Source organism: Macaca thibetana, chromosome X (genome assembly GCF_024542745.1).
Source record: "Macaca thibetana thibetana isolate TM-01 chromosome X, ASM2454274v1, whole genome shotgun sequence".
In the NCBI taxonomy this organism is placed as follows: domain Eukaryota; kingdom Metazoa; phylum Chordata; class Mammalia; order Primates; family Cercopithecidae; genus Macaca; species Macaca thibetana.
Genome location: NC_065598.1, coordinates 30,975,624 through 30,993,295, shown reverse-complemented (window position 1 = coordinate 30,993,295; position 17,672 = coordinate 30,975,624). Strand labels below are relative to the sequence as shown.

Genomic DNA, 17,672 nt, shown 5'->3' with positions numbered 1-17,672 from the left:
GGGTACCACCACATGGTCCCTATTCTTCAATGGCTTCAAAGCCTATAGCATCCTCTACTGTAAACATAATTTAGAAAGTGAGGATGTATTAGAATACTTGGGTTTTTATAAAGCTTTGAAGGTATATCTACTAGTGAATACACACACACACACACATATAATATTTAATGGAAATTCCTAGCTTAAGGAAAAAAATGGTTTCACACAACTGTATCTGCTGGTTGTTTATTGAGGGTCCTAAAAACAGCTAATCATTACATTTAATGTTTCATCAAAAAGTCTAGGTGCGTTCTCTAAGCTGTTCATTTGGAAAAGCATATGCATGGCAATTAAATTGTCCCTATTGATATTCTCACTTCCTTTTCAGGTCCATAGCATGGATTGTGTATACCTAAATAGAATTCTTTTCAAAATAATTCCATGAAAGTTGAATTCTGTTTGACATGTTTGTTTAGGGAAATGTGCTCTTCAGTCTTCTATGATGGATTGTTCTTGTGTTTAACCACATCCAGTTTTAGCAGAGCACACTGCACATTATTTCTCTCCTAACTGTGTCATCTTCTGCTCCTGTAATTTCAGAGCAATTGCTTTGCTCCCCTCTGGAGCTATTTATACTCAACAATTGCTCTTCTGTGTGTTACCCATTCACCTGTACAGAGATAAGAGCAGGCCCAATAAAATGAAATTCATGCAGTTTTTCTCTTTGTTCGTTTCCATCACACGGATAAATAAGACTCTTAATACAAAAGCGATTCTAAAAATTCTCACTAGTTACTTCTTAAATGCCTGGATCAGAGGCAAAATACTTAATGATGACTAAAGCAGAGTAACAAAAAAGAAAATAATCGAAAAACTTCCAACCACCCATAGCTTCCTTCAGTATAGAAGGAAACATGTTGGGAATATTGGTGTTTGGAAGAAATCCATTCCTCTCTTCCAGTAATGGAGCAGGTATACTGTGTTTCTAAGTGTTCCTACTACGTGCACTTGAGTATACGCCCTCTGAGGAAAACAGGCACACAGAAGAGCGAATAAAAGTTTGAGTCTTTTGTCTCTGAACCTCTCTCCAGCCTCCCATGCAGTCCGCTTTCAGCCATTCCCTCCTCACGTCCTCCCGCCCTCCTGCCTCCTTGCATTGCTTTTTAAAATTCTTTATTGTTTTTCTCACTTGACTCCTCAGGTCAGTCTCCCAAGTTATCTTCCTTCCTCCCACTTTAAACAAAGTCTCAGCTTCCATGAAAAGGGTCATTTCTCGATCTTTAGAGTATTTCAGAGCAAAAACAGAGGGGCCTTCCCTTCCAAGGGAGGAGTGCAGACTCCTGCTTCCACCGCCATGTCTGCTTCATGCTTCTGGGGAAACTCCAGGATTTTCTGTTTTCCTTTTTTTTAAAAGAGAAAAATGTGTGCGATATAGGTGCAAAAGTATTTTTGCACAAACCTACATAGGTATTAACCACTATTTTTGTTTCTTTCTTAATATTTAATTAGAACTGGCCACGAATAACTTGTAAAATACACTAAAGCCTTAAGTTTGCATTTCTTTATTACTGGGAAAGCTGTTTACTGAGTGGGATTTACCTGTATTTATGTGAACTACATTTATAATTGAATTGCCCCTTCCCCCTAGATGCATGAGAGATTTACTTAATTAGCATGGATTCCTAGTCTCAAAGGACTGAGAATTTCAACCAGAGCTTAGGTGTATAAGGTGGTATAAAAGCAATGTTGTTGTGTTTCTAGTTTGGCTAATAAATTGGCTTTAGAGAAATGAATCTTTTCATGACACTTGGGAATAAAGCTTGTGATTTGCTGATGTTGGACAAGGTTGAAGTTTCACTTTCGTTAAATTTTTGTCCCTGGCATAAGATTAAATACCTCCTCAGATCAAGGGAATTTTCCTCCCTCAGTCTTATAAAGTTCTTAGAGGGCTTGGAAAGCATATTATAAAATACAATTTGAAGGTGAAAGGAGAAATAAGTGAGCCTCAGGTCTGAAAACTGGATAGATTATACAATTACTTTAGTTTGCCTATAGAAAATTTTAGTGGAGAGTATTTTTTTCACCTAATATTAGGGTAGCAGAGAGATGCTGAGGTGACTGATATTTCAAGGAGAAAAGTGCTTAATGATTATAAATGCATAGCTAGAAATAGAGTTTACACAACCTTAGCCATACAGATTAATCTAACAGGTTTTCTCTAATACCAATACAAGAAAGTATTGTTGGATCTCTTCAAACATTTCTGCTAAAACATTTTTTTTTCTTATTCAGGTGAAAATTGACTCTGTTTATGTAGAACAGGATAGGCCCCCTTAACTCTCAGATATTCCCCAGTAATCCAAGCATGGGAATTATGTCTTTGCCCGTACCTGCACCCAATGCCAGTGAGATTTAAGAACAACTTCAGATCCTGAATACTGATGAAACTCATCAACTTAGAGTCGAGGGATAAAAATAAAACACCTTTCAAAGAGAGTGTGGTTCAAGTTTGGTGTTTATTAAAGGGTATGAGAGGGTCCTAGCTAGGATTCTCAAAGGAAAAAGGACACCGAAAGGAAGGTTATACTCTCTGAATCATTTGTGATTTTATTTGTTTTTGCAGTGGATCTCTTGAGCCTGTCAGCTGCATGTGATGCCTTGGACCAGCACAACCTCAAGCAAAATGACCAGCCCATGGATATCCTGCAGATTATTAATTGTTTGACCACTATTTATGACCGTCTGGAGCAAGAGCACAACAATTTGGTCAACGTCCCTCTCTGCGTGGATATGTGTCTGAACTGGCTGCTGAATGTTTATGATACGTACGTATGGCTAGTTTTTGTTTCCCGGGCTCTGTCATAGGAGGCTTAGCTTACAGAATGGTGACAGTGTAATTAGCATTACAACAGGGCCTCAGAAGCTGTGGACCTAATGCTGTTCCTGTGATAAATCATTTTTGCATTTATGACTTGAAAAATATTTTAATAAACTAGGAGTTAAGAGCCAGAACGTAGATTGCTCTCAGATTCGAAAACAAACAAAACCCTGAGATACTCACTCTTCAAATAGTGGAATAAGTCAACATATAGCCCTTAGTTCTTTCCCTTTCTCGCCCATGGATTTTGGAATTCTTCCATGCACTTCAGGGGTGGCTTCCTCTCACTGGCGGCCATGGCTGTGCTCCTGGAGATACTGGCACACCTGTCTCCAGATCAGAATTGTCTTAGCTGATACTTAGGAGACTTGCAGAAGATTATGAATTGATAGGCCAAACAAAATGAAAACAAGCCCTTAATACAGCAAACTTAACTCCTCAAACTGAGAACATTTTTGGTTTTATTTTGTTTTTTAATAAGATTTTATGAAGTTTCAGTTTGGCGTCTCCATTCATCACTCTCTCTTAGAGAACAATTATTTGTTTATTTTGGATTGCACATGGGAGATATCCCCAGTTCTGATTTTTTTTTTCTTGAGCTTAATGAAGACAATTGAAGAAGGGAGCAGAAGGAATTGGTTTTAATGTTGCCTAAATTCTTCTCAGACCTCAAAATTATTACATACCGCATTTCACCAATCAAGAACATATTCCCATTTGGAAATCTGGGAAGGTTTTCTGAAAAGAGTTGCATAACAACTATTTTGCCTTTTACCTTTGTTGTAGACTTCTAACACCTTTTTAACTAAAATTTATAGCTTTTTTTCTTTCTTATTTTGATAAGGTATTGCTTTTTAAAATTTCAGGACCACCTGACTATTACATTCATCTTAGTTATCTACCAAGTCCTTGAACATGTCGGATTTCAATTGTGAACTACATTTACATTAGTTTTGATAAGAGTTTGTATTCGGGTTTCTCCTCAAATATATTTTGGCACTGTTTTCTTTGCAGATGACATGTGAATGCATTCTGAATATATAACTCCATTCTACCTGCCTGAAAATTATTTGGTGACAATTTTAACTCCTTGAAGTTGCTGTATAAAGTGGATTTGTTAAATTTTGAACAACCTTTTCTTAAGAGGAAAAAAGATAAGAAAATTTTCCAATGATAGGAATTTTGTTAGTCCATTAGTGCCCAGGATTTCTTTTTGACTGAGGGATTTAATAAATTTTAGTAGTTGAAAGTTGAGCATATTGTTCACCGAAAATAACCGCAGTTGGAACTATCATTTGTGATTTTGAAGTGCTAATGAGCAAATTATTCGAAAATGTTTTCTCCTTTTTCTTTTTACTGATGTCTAAGGGCCAGTAGCTTTCCGTAATAAAATAAGAAGCCAAAAAACTATTGAAAGACATTTTTTAACTTTAATTTTAGGTTTTGGGGTACATGTGAAGGTCTGTTACATAGGTAAACTCGTGTCACGGGGGTTTGTTGTACAGATTATTTCATCACTCAGGTATTAACCTATTTATGCCTAGTGTTCTATTACTGGAACACTAAGCTTTTGTGGGAATTATTCATATCCTACTGCTCAAGGTCATTGTCAAGGTCTGATTTTCACAAAAAATAATTTGCAACCTCCAGCATAAACGGGTTAACCGCAGTACCCAATAGTTGTCTTTTCTGCTCCTCTCCCTCCTCCCACCCTCCACCCTCAAGACCCCAGTGTCTGTTGTTCCCTTCTTTGTGTTCGTGAGTTCTCATCATTAAGCTTCCACTTATAAGTGAGAACATGCAGTGTTTACTCTTTTGTTTTTGCATTAGTTTGCTAAGGATAATAGCCTCCAGTTAATCCATGTTCAAAAGACATGATCTCATTCTTTTTTATAGCTGCATAGTATTCCATGATGTATATGTACCATATTTTCTTTATCTAATTTGTAATTGATGGGCATTTACATTGATTCCATGTCTTGAAAGACATTTTCTACAAAATGGAAAACTTTTCATTGTTATTTTTCCTTTTTTTCCCCATGGATAAAATTAGCTTATTAATAAATTTGTTATGTGGAATGCTTTATTTCAGTTTTCTATATGCAAGGTGAAATAAAAGCAATCTATATTAAAACATTGATATAGCAACAGGTTATTTATAAATTTATTTTTTAGATCATGTATTTGAATGCTGTTTAATAGAGTATCATATTTTTCTCATAGAGATAAGCATTTATATTTTATATTATGTGTTATGTGGCCTGAAGTGATTAATTTTCTTTCAGTAAGGGGCAGTCTGATGAAGATCTAAGCATTTAAGAGGGCAGAGCAGTTAGTTGCCGGTAATTTTTTTGGCTTCAGTGACCAAAGTGGGTAATTTTGCTTTAATAACCAAAGTAGATTGGTGAAGAGTAGTAATTCTTCTGCTTACCAACTTAAACCAAGGTGGCTTTCCATAGGTGAATAGAATTTTTTTTCTTAATTTATGTAGAACTTTTGCAGTTCAAATACGAGTTTTTAGGAATTGAAACTTGGTAAACATTCAGTGGTCAAGTTGGTTGAATTTCCATTGTATTGTAGGTTATCAGTCAAAGAGATAATAAATTTGGAAAAGTTCAAAACAATCTTAATAAAACAGCGGTCAATAGAGTTCACACCACTTTACTCTTTCATTTTTCCTTTTCAAGGCTTTATGCTTAAGTGGAAGTGTTTACCCTCTAGGAAAGTGTCAGTAATTGTTTTCTGGTTTGATTCTTCATAATAGGGGACGAACAGGGAGGATCCGTGTCCTGTCTTTTAAAACTGGCATCATTTCCCTGTGTAAAGCACATTTGGAAGACAAGTACAGATGTAAGTCGTGTATACTAACGCTGTATTCTTTTATTAATGTTGGCTAATTACCCTAGTTCTAGATGGGACATGACAGACTGTTCTTATTTGACAGCAGGTTCCTCATGTAAGATGTAGAACTGCTTTTAGAGTGTCATAAAATTTGGTTTGTGCCATTCCTTGTCAAACATTAAATTGCAGGCATTTAAATAGAGAATGAGGATTAGCGTTTCCAGTCCAAGTATTATTTTACATTACACTGACTGTGTCTGAATAAAACACATGTTCCTAGGGGATAAAGTCTGATTTTCTAACCTCTTTCTATAAGTCGGAAAAATAAGTGTGAAGATTTAATCCCTGCACTTGTCTAGTCTTTGGATTCTTATTTAAAGAATACTATGTGACATTCATGTTCAAGAAACATTGTTTATTTTATAATCATCTTACTGCAAGTTGTACTGATACATTCAATTCCGTGACATGACTAACATTTTATTATTTGGGAGACAGATAGCTTGCTGTTTCTTAAAGGGTAGATACGTACCACCCTACAGAATTTCCTTTTGATTACGCATTGGGTTCTTCTGCTTAAAAATTTTAAAACCAAATTAAAAGCAAATGCTAGAGGAGTGATGGTTCAGATGACCAAGTGACCATCCATTCCTATTGTGAAAGGCTGCACTTGGTTTTCGCCTTGAAATACTTATAAGCAATCTTTCCAGTAGGAATATTAAACAAACCCGGCCTAGCTGGTCTTTTCTCTCTTCCCCTAAGGCCTAGCCACACATGTGAGGAGATGTGCTGAGCTTCAGGACAGGCAGGAGATAAAAGCCACTCTGTGTCCTCCTGATCATTTCTCCTTCAGGAGTAAGCCACAAAATACACAAACCATTTTGACTCTCACTTTTATGTAGTATCCGCTTGAGTTTTCTCATCCTGAGAACCAAAGAAAAATAACTGAACAGCTTTTATTAACCATGCTAAAATGTATTTTGGATAAGATGGGATATCTGTGTGCTTTTCTCCTTTAAACATTGTAGTTACTTATTATAGATTAGGTTTTAATCTACTGTATATATGGTATAGTAACAGCACATTGTAAATATAATATTAAAGTGAATAATTGAGGAAGCTTTGAGCTGGTGTTTCAAATAACTACTAAGAAGGAACATGGTTTTAGGTTGGTGAAACAAAAATATTAAATTCAAAATGAGATGTTTGAAAATAACTCATAACTTTGAACATAAACATCTAGGTATGTGTATCGGAGAGAAGATAAAAAGCTGTTCATACAATCTCAATTTTTAATGTCATCTTAGGTATCTTGTTAAAGCATTTAATTTCCTAGAGTTTAAAGTGTGCTTATGGGTACAGAAAGCTTTCTTGGATTTACTTTTTTTGAAGGGGCAACTTCTAGGTGAATGTAAGGTATGATTAAATTTTTATATCTGAGAACAAAACATAACATTGCAAGCATTCGGTATGTTCATTCATTCTGTTACATATATTGGGCACCTACTCTCCACCGGGTACTGCTAGTCTACTCTAGATACTTCTGGCACACAACTGACCAAGATATGGTTCCTTCCCTCAAGGGGATATAATTCTCCTGCCAAAAAAGATAGACACATATTAAATCAATGTCAGCATAACGTGATATGAGCTATTAATTAGAAATATGCAGCCAGGCGCAGTAGCTCACGCCTGTAATTCCAGCACTTAGGGAGGCCGAGGTAGGTGAATCACTTGAGGTCAGGAGTTCAAGACCAGCCTGGCCATCATGGTGAAACCCCGGCCTGGCCAACATGGTGAAACCCCGTCTCTACTAAAAATACAAAAATTAGCTGGGCCTGATGGCATGTGCCTGTAATCCCAGCTACTCAGGAGGCTGAGGCAGGAGAATGGCTTGAACCCAGGAGGCAGAGGTTGCGGTGAGCAGAGATTGCGCCACTGCACTCCAGCCTGGGTGACACAGCAAGACTCCATCGCAAACATCAACAACAACAGCAACAACAAACTATGCACAGTATCCTGTGGGAACACACACATGATGGACTGGAAGCTCAGTGATGTTATGACTCCATAAAGAAGTCCCAATTGTGGTACATTTTTGAATCTCTGGTATCCAAAGAGGGTGGTGTTTTGGGCCAGTTATATGTCTCTTAATGCTAAAACACTTATTTTTTGATGTAGTTACATCCTATATATAGTAATTCCCAAGGATTGTGTTCTGGCTTAGAAGAAATTTAAGTGTCAAGGGTACATGTAAGCTTGTGCTTCTTGCAGTGACATAGTTTATGTAAAAGTTATCACACTTCATATATATACAGTGATCATTAACTTGATTCATAAAAATAATAAATGTCCAGATTAGCACAAATTAGAAGTAACCCCACTCTGTGGAAATATTGGCTACTCTTGAGAATTGCTACTGGAATTGAGTTGGACGTCAGTTTCTGCTGGCATCCATGGGTGCTGTGTTTTGACTGTTGCAATTTTCTTCTTCCTTTGTAGACCTTTTCAAGCAAGTGTCAAGTTCAACAGGATTTTGTGACCAGCGCAGGCTGGGTCTCCTGCTGCATGATTCTATCCAAATTCCAAGACAATTGGGTGAAGTTGCATCCTTTGGGGGCAGTAACATTGAGCCAAGTGTCCGGAGCTGCTTCCAATTTGTAAGTTTTTCACCTTCTAGGTAACATATGTATTCGTTCATATTTTAGAAATTAATTAAAAAACCCACAGAGCTTCAGTTTCTCATATTAGCTCTTCAGTAGGCAGTAGGTGTGGGATTTGGGATATTTGGAACCTCTATAGTAAGCAGCTTCTGGAACTCTAGGTTTTGGGAAAGAAGACAGTGCTGAGGAAGGAAAAGAAATCTCCATCTGCAGCAGGGACCCCACAGTTACTGAGGTGCTGGAAGGGAAGAAGTTCAGCAAGGGAGGAAATAAGTCTCTAGCCACAGAAATCCTATGTATATAAGAAAATGGCCTTTGTAGACGAGTCTCTTAGTCTCTGAGTCCTTTCTCTAATTCTGTCATTATAGCCTCCTTTCAATGGATGTTGGTAAATTGTTAGCACAGCTATCCTTTTTAAAAAAATGTCCTTTGTAGCTTTGACATTCCCCTATTATTCCAAAGTCTAGAAGTGTGTACTCTGCTAATGTCCATCACTAACTGAACACACTCTTGTCCATTCTATTTCCTATCCTGTCCCATTGCTTTTTCTCTGTCATAGTCAGTGCCCCAGAAACACCCTCTTCTTCCCAAATGCCTGAGCACTCCACTGATAGACATTCACATTGCTCTAATTTTTTTTTCTCTGTTTTTTTTTTTTTTTCTTTTTTGAGATGGAGTCTCGCTCTGTCACACAGGCTGGAGTGCAGTGGTGCGATCTCTGCTCGCTGCAACCTCCACCTCCCGGGTTCAAGTGATTCTCCTGCCTCAGCCTCCTGAGTAGCTGGGATTGCAGGTGCCCACCACCACGCCCGGCTAATTTTTGTATTTTTAGTAGAGACGGGGTTTCACCAGGTTGGCCAGGCTGGTCTCAAACTCCTGACCTCAGGTGATCCACCTGCCTCGGCCTCCCAAAGTGCTCGGATTGTAGGCGTGAGCCACCACACCTGGCCTCTAATTTTTATTAGGTAAATAGTGCTACAATGAACATCCTTATCATTTAGCTTTTATCTTTGAAGCTTTCTTTATAGGATTAATTCTCAGGCGTGTGATTGCCAGACAAAAGAATACAAACCTTTTTTGTGTCCTTTCTTCAAAAGTTGTTCTAATTGTAATGCTATCAGCATTGAAGGAGTAAGATACTTTCAGTATCACATTATTCACGGTGTTCTTATTTATTTATTTATTTTTTCAAGTGCTAAGAGCTGTTTTTCTTATGTAGGGTTTCTCGATCCATTCTAATTCTATTAACAATGGCTGAGATTTACAAAATAGAACTAGCTGTAGAGCTAACTGGGTTGTATCTGAAGTCTTTGACCACAGACTAGGATGAAACTATAGAAGGCTTCCTGGGCAAAACACTGTGAATATTTAGGTGTTTAAAGCAGTTTGAGTATTTATTTAATAGTTAGTTGGACACATTTACCGGATGCACACATAATAAGTTCACGTATGTAAAGTGGGATATACTGTTTGAATTATTTTGCCACAATTATGGCAGATAGCTGTAAATGTAAAATACATGTGGAGAAATAAATATCTTTTCTTCCTCATACCCAAACCTTCCAAAATGCAGATAGATGATCAATCCAATCAATCATCAAAATGTAGACACAAGTAACTTTCATACAATGAATATTAATGGCCACAAGCAATCTAGATTCATTTTGATTTTTTAAAATCCAATTATAAAACAACTTGCCATAAACATGAGTTATTTCCTAATCTTTTGGTTTTTTTTTTTTTTTTTTTTTTTTTTTTTTTTTTTTGAGACAGAGTCTCACTCTGTCACCAAGGCTGGAGTGCAATGGCGTGATCTCGGCTCGCTGCAACCTCTGCCTCCCTGGTTCAAGCGATTCTCATGCCTCAGCCTCCTGAGTAGCTGGGATTACAGGGCACCTGCCACCATGCCTGGCTAATTTTTTATAGAAACAGGGCTTCACCATGTTGGCCAGGCTGGGCTCGAACTCCTGATCTCAAGCAATCCACCTCCCAAAGTGCTGGGATTACAGGTCCTAATCATTTTTCACCTTTAGTCAAGTCTCAGTTACTTTTTCAGTTCTAGTGAAGCACACACACGTGTTCATATATAGGGATATATAAACATGTGTGTGTATTGTGACTTGGGTTAAAGGTAAGGTTCAGTGATGGTCCCTGCTGCAAAGTAAACTAGGCTCTATTCCGGGCCCGCTGGAGCCTTTGTTTTCTGTCACCCCGAGTACTGACTCATCAGGAAGCCACCACCATCCTCACTGCAGCCTCTGGCCCTCTTGAATTTGGTTGTCAGGATAAGGGCTGGCCAAACAGAAGCTCTGCTTTGCCTGGGCTGCCCCCCTTATCAGGAGACCAACCTATTCCATTTCTGCCTTCTGCATCCTTGTGCTGGATAACCTCCTACTCCCCTAAGCCCGTGTCTCTGGTTTGGTTACATTTCTGTCTCTGTAATAACAACTCTGTATTCTCAGTATCAAAGCTTTGAATTCAATCCATCCTTGCATATTTATTGAATGCCTCCTGGTTGGCCAGTCAGTCTCCAAGCTCTTTGAAATGTGAAATGTGTTTTGTTTTGTTTTGTTTTGAGAAGGGGTTTAACTTCATCACCCAGGCTGGAGTGCAGTGGCACAATCATGGCTCATTGCAGCCTTGACCACTGGGCTCAAGTGATCCTCCCAGCTAAGCCTCCTGAGTAGCTGGGACTACAGGCATGGACCACCACGCCTGGCAATTTTTTGGTCTGTGTGTGTGTGTGTAGACAGGGTCTCTAGCCATGTTGCCTAAGCTGCTCTCAAGATCTTGTGCTCAAGCTGTCCACCCACCTCAGCCTCCCAAAATGCTGGGAGTACAGGTGTGAGCCACAGCATCCAACTTTGAAATGTTTTCTATGAGACTGGGGGGAAATCAGTCAAGATATGAATGGTGGTAACAGGTGGCTTTTGATTTTCTCTGTACTATTTTTATTTTCTGAGTTTTCTTCTTTGAACATTTATAATTAGAAAAAAAAATTAGTAAAGTGCTGCCTCTTTTTTTAGGGAAAGAAACACGTTTTGTTTGATTGCTTTCCATTGCCATCCTTACATTGTTTCCAGGCCTTCTCATCATTGCACTGGCTTCCTAGCAAGCCTCCACTCCACACTCCAGTCCTTTTCATTGGTCTTATTGCCCTCATTACTGGTTTTAGAGAAAAGCATTCACCATATGATGCCATCCTTGAAAATATCAGTATCCTTGTGTTGTCTACTGAACAAATCCTAATTTCTCTATTTAACTCTCAGACCTTTCCTAATCTGGTTTCATAACCACCCATAGTTTGCTTTCACTATCATGAAACAGCTTCTCCTTACCACTTGTACCTATTATGCTTATAAATAATATTGTTACCATTGCTCCTAACAAAACTTTGTTCACATGAATTCTCTCATTTAATCCTCACCAAGTCCTTGAGGGGAACAGAATAGTCAGGCTTTGGAGATTTTGCTTTTATTATTGTTTAAGTGGATGAATAATTTATCTGTGCCCTTAAAGTCCCTCAGCTGGTGGAAGAGTTTGAGTCCTAGTCCAGTATGCCCACCGCCACATTTATCACCTCATTCCCAAATATGTAGTTTCTGATACTTCTGCTCTCCAGCTTCCCGAGGCCAAACAACAGCTACTTTTCCTGAGTCCTGGATAGAATAAGAAAAGGTATAACAAGACAGGGGACCTTGAGGGGGAGGAAGAATGAGTTTGAAGTATTGGCAAATTGAGTATTTCTAGTCAGATGCTAGTAAATTCTGTATGAATGGTGAGGCTTACATTACTTAGATTTGGGGAGCCTCTCAGCTTTGTAGCAATTTGCAGTCAGGTCGAATGGATCCATTGTAAATACTTAGGAATCCACGTCCTGGCCCTGGCATGCTTTTCCTTGGCCAGGTGCACTGGCGGTCACCTTGCCTTTCATCGTGCAACGTGCATAAAAATACAATGTTTGCTGTAGGGAAAGATAACAGGAGTGAAAATGTCCTCTGCCCTTTGTTTGAAGCCTAGGACCTTGAGAATAGGGCTGGGCTGGCTCCTTCAGCAAGCTTGTGCTCAAAGGCCACTATTTCTACCAGCCTGAGGTAAACGGTAACAAAGTACTTGTTTATCCTACAAATGCATTCCTTGCATCTCAGATTTCATTTCCTTTGATTTCTTGTTGCCAACTGGAAACCTTACTTTTTTTCAAGTTGGTACAGTTAGAAAGGTACTGAATCTTCTGATTCAGACAAGGGCCCAGTATTGGCAAGAAGTTTTTCTGTGCCACACACTCTGGATTATTTATTAAAGGTTTTCTCATATCCCCCGCCCCCACTAGCCACTTAGAAAAGGAAATCACCCATCAGGTCTAAGTGAAAAATTCTGCTTATTTAAAAATCACTATAGGTCTTCCAAGGAATTATCCATTAAGCCAGGAAATGAAGTCACATCCATGGATATGAAAAAGGAATATTCACTATAAATTTATGGCTTTGACAGTGGTATCTTTGTAGATACTAAATGAGGCAACAGGATATGTTTCCACATTAATAGCATATTGCAGTCAACACATTTACTGGGAAACTGACTCATTTTGGTAGTGATAGAAGTAAAGTTTTGCAACGAGTTTGTTTTAGAGATACAGCTGTAATTAATATATTGCCAGCTTGTTCCTATCTCATATTCCATGGAAACAGCCCTGTTGAGAGATTAGATTGATGTTTATGACCTTAGTAAGGCCAAGCCTGCCCTGGCAGTGAGTCACATAGACTGCCTGAAGGAACCTTGAGGATTATCTGCATGTCTCCTTTTTCAGATGAGGAAACAGGCCCACAGTGTCACAAGGAATCTAGTCTACATCATACAATTATATCATGTTATGGCTTCAACCAGTTCAGAGACGAGATTGAAATAACATGGTGTTAATGTGTTAATGCGATCCCTTGTATGAATTTTAGATTGTAATAGAATGAGATAGATAAATAATAAACACCCTTTCTCCAAACCACATACGTGCACACACACATCTTGATTGAAAATACTCTAATCCCAACATAGCTATTTAGTCTATCTTCAAATAAAACCAAGTATCACTTTTAGGTGGGAAAACTTTATACAGTCATGTGGTGAAGAATGACGTTTTGGTCAATGACAGGCCATATATACTATGGTGGTCCCATAAGATCAGTTTAAGAAGAGATTACAATGGAACTGAAAAATTCGTATTACTTTGTGACATCGTAGCCATTGTAACATCATAGCGCAAAGAATTATCTCACAAACCTGCACTGCCAGTCATTTAACAGGTAAAAAAGTATGTTTTAAAATATTTTATTTTTAACTATTATGGACACATAATAGTACTTATTTATGGGTTACGTGTGACATTTTGATACAAGCATACAGTGTGTGTAGGGTAACACAGTCAGAGTAATTGGGGTGTCCATCATCTCAAACATTCATCATTTCTCTGTTAGGAACATTCCAATTCCACTCTTTTAGTTATTTTGAAATATACAATAAATTATTGTTGCCATGCATGGTAGCATGCACCTGTAGCCCCAGCTCCTCAGGAGGCTAAGGTGGGAGGATCACTTGAGCCCACGAGTTCAAGGCTGTAATGCACAACAATTGCACCTGTGAATAGCCACTATACTCCAACATGGACAGCATAGTGAGACCCTATCTGTAAAAAGATTTAAAAATATATTGACTACTATAGTGACTTTATTGTGCTATCAAACACTAGATCATATTTCTTCTTACCCATTATTTTTGTACCCATTAACCATCCCTTCTTTATCTCCCAATCTTCACTACTTTTCCCAGACTCTGGTAGTCATGATTTTACTCTACCTCCATGAGTTCAATTTATTTTAGTTACCATACATGAGTGAGAACATGGGATACTTGTCTTTCTGTGTGTAGCTAATCTCACTTAACATAATGTCTTCTGGTTCCATACATGTTGCTGCAAATAATTGGATTTCATTCTTTTTTATGGCTGAATAATATTCCATTATGTGTTTACAGCACATTTTCTTTATGCATTCATCCACTGATGAGCACTTAGGTTGATTCTGCATCTTGGCTATTGTGAACAATGCTGCAGTGAACATGAGAGTGCAGATATCTTTTTGTGATTTTGATTTTGTAGTATTTTCTTCTGTAAACAAGTTAAGAACTTTATTGTTTAGATAGCATCAAGTATACCTACTTTGTATTCAATATGCTTCACCTATGAAAGCTGGAGTGTCAAAATCTTTATTTTACATCTGTTTTCTGCCTCCTGTTGTACTTAGTATTCAAAATGAATAAGTTGCTTTTCCATCTATCTTCTGAATTTCTATTCGTATGACAAAAATGAATACCATCTATGCACAGTTGTTGTAATAATGTAGAATGATATGAAAATGAGAATAAATTACAGTCTCAACTGTTGAGAACAAGTATTTCTCTGTGTTAGAAACATTCCAAATTCCACTCTTTTAGTTATTTTGAAATCTACAATGTATTATTGTTGCCATGCATGGTGGTGGGCCCCTGTAGTCCCAGGTACTCAGGAGACTGAGGTGGGAGGATCATTAACACATAAATGATAAAGCATTCCAGAATACCTGGAGTAGTGGCTGGCAGAGTGGTTAAGTGCATAGGCTTTGAAACCAGACTGTGCCTGGGTCCAAATCTCAGCTCTGCTATTCGCTGGTTGTGTGACTATGGACACATTTCTTAACCTTCCTGGCCCCTGAACTCTTGGAGGTGATTGTGAGGATTAAATGAACCAATAGAAGCAAAGTACTTAAGAGCTGTGGTGGATACATAGAAGGTGCCCAGTGAATGTTAGCTATGATTATCTAAAGTGTATTGTGGCATGAAAATATCCTGCCAATGTTAACAATTTCTTTTATCTGTAACAAAACATCATCTGTGGATTGCATTTTAGAGACTCTAGAGATTCTGTTTCTCTGCAAATGTTAAAATGTCGTTATCAGGAGACTTTTGGCTGGTTAGATTTAGACAGCATTCCCCGGGCCAATTGATTACTTTTTTTTTTTTTTTTGAGACAGAGTCTCACTCTATTGCCAGGCTGGAGTTCAGTGGTGCCATCTTGGATCACTGCAACCTCCGCCTCCCAGATTCAAGTGATTCTCTGCCTCAGTCTCTCAAGTAGCTGGGACTACAGGCGCATGCCACCATGCCCAGCTAATTTTTGTATTATTAATAGAGATGAGGTTTCACCATGTTGGCCAGGATGGTCTCGATCTCTTGACCTTGTGATCCGCCCACCTTGGCCTCCCAAAGTGCTGGGATTACAGGTGTGAGCCACCGTACCTGGCCAATTCCATTTTATTAATACATTTTCCATCTTGAAAGTAACTCCTAAAAACCCTACTTCTCTTAGGTTTCCTTTGGCTTTTTGTTTATTAATCAGACTGTGGGCCCTTTGGTTCCATAGACATTCTTTTTACACCCCTTTTGGACGGATGAATACTCACTAGTAACTAAGTAATTAGTAAGAGTTAATACAATTTGATATTTATAAAGAGGTGGCCTTTCCCAGAATTGAAGGTAGACCCTAATAGTCCAATCAGCCTTCCACAGAGATAGCTGGCTGCCATGAAAAGCTGAGCGATATCACCGACCTCTTACCAGGCCTGCTTATGAGTAGTTAGTTAAAATTCCTGCAATTTTCAGAAAAGACCCTTATCGGAGTATTATCAGCATTGTCTTAAGTTTAATATTGATTTCCAATTGCTATTTTTAAAAATTATAAGCTACCGTGAGTTAAGCTTTATGATGATCTGTTTAAGTGGTTTGTTTGATTAACTTCTCTATGTGGAGTAATGGTTTCTTCACCAGAAATTTGAAGATATGTTTGTGTTGTAGTTGAAACCTGTTTTATTCATACAGTTATTGCTAAGGAAAAGCATATGTCATTTTGTTTTCCATCTTCGTCCTTCTAAAGTAGCACTTTATTGTTATGACCAAATCTTCCTTTCTTCCTCTCACTCTGTCTTTTCCTTCCTGCCTACCTGTCTTCCTTTCCTTTCCTTTCCTTTTCTTTCTCTTTCTTCTTTCTTTTCTCTTTTCCCTTCCCTTCCCTTCCCTTCCCTCCCCTCTCCTCCCCTCCCCTCCCCTCCCCTCCCCTCCCCTCCCCTTCCCTTCCCTTCCCTTCCCTCCCCTTCCCTCCCCTTCCCTTCCCTCCCCTCCTCTCCTCTCCCCCCTAAAATTCCCCCATGCTTTCTTATAATCTCACTAAGTCCCACAGCTCTGTTTTCTGTTCCTTTAATTTTGCCTTTTCCTGAACTGGATTTTAAAGGATTGTAGGAGGCAGTGGTGGAAGAGGTAACTTTATATCTTGTTCTTTTACATAATGTGTCCTGAACCACACTTGGGAAAGTATATTCCATGGTACCTATAGACAGATATATGTGCTTTACCATGTATATGTGAAACTTTTCTAATTTAACTTGCCTGTTAAATTAGAACTCTGTAGCATAAATTAATACTGTTGAGTATACTTAGGGATTTGCATAGATTTGAAATTGTGCGTATGTTCCCTGGGGCCATGGTGTTAATTGGTTTATTAGTCAGGTGGAGTGGAGAGCCTGAGGTCAGGACAGTTGTCCTTGAACATGGAAATGAAGAGTGGATAATCACCATGTGTTATTTGTTTGGGCTGATTTTATCTTTAATGGGTGATTCAGAGTCCTGATTAATATTTAGAGCAGTGACTGCTGGCCTCCTACCTGCTCATTATCTTCAGAACTTTAAATAAAATACTCGATTTCTACCCAAGACGGTAGTTATGGGAAGCCTTTTGCTTCTTCTTGTCGCACAAAGACAACTCTTGACCTCTCAATCCTTACTTTAAACAAGAAAAAATTCTGTACATGTGGGGACTCTTAAACTCATTTTCATGGCTGGAGATTCACATTTATGGATCTAGGAAAAGCACATCTAGGCAGAGTAGATGAGGAGATGCTTTAAGAACCATGACAAGGACAGGAAGGAAATCAATTTTGCGTTAGGTTTGTATTTTTAGAGAAAACGAATCCTGGGGAACTTTTCACACTCATTACTATTGACATTAATACCATTGCCCTGTCCCTTTCACAGTTACTAAAATCACTCTTGCCCACCCTCCTGCCTTGCCCACAACCCCTTCCCGTGAAGGAGTGACTTGGGAGAAATAATGGTTTCCAACAAATGTTTTATTTTGGAAACGTTTCAAGCACAAAGAAGAATTGAAAGGATAGTCTAAGGAACACTCATCTGTATCAGACATCTGTACAATCCATGGTTGCTTTTTGCTCTAC

The 17,672-nt window shown here is 38.4% G+C and overlaps 1 protein-coding gene across 19 annotated transcripts in view; it reads left to right on the top strand.

Annotated features, from left to right (window-relative positions):
* DMD (dystrophin) overlaps nt 1-17,672 on the top strand; it is a 2,269,491-nt gene that overhangs the window by 2,169,693 nt on the left and 82,126 nt on the right. For all 19 annotated transcript variants that reach the window (XM_050777140.1, XM_050777144.1, XM_050777148.1 and 16 more), the window contains 3 exons: nt 2,603-2,804; nt 5,622-5,707; nt 8,201-8,358. In XM_050777140.1, coding sequence (XP_050633097.1) covers nt 2,603-2,804; nt 5,622-5,707; nt 8,201-8,358 — 446 coding nt within the window. The remainder of the gene's footprint in view (nt 1-2,602; nt 2,805-5,621; nt 5,708-8,200; nt 8,359-17,672) is intronic.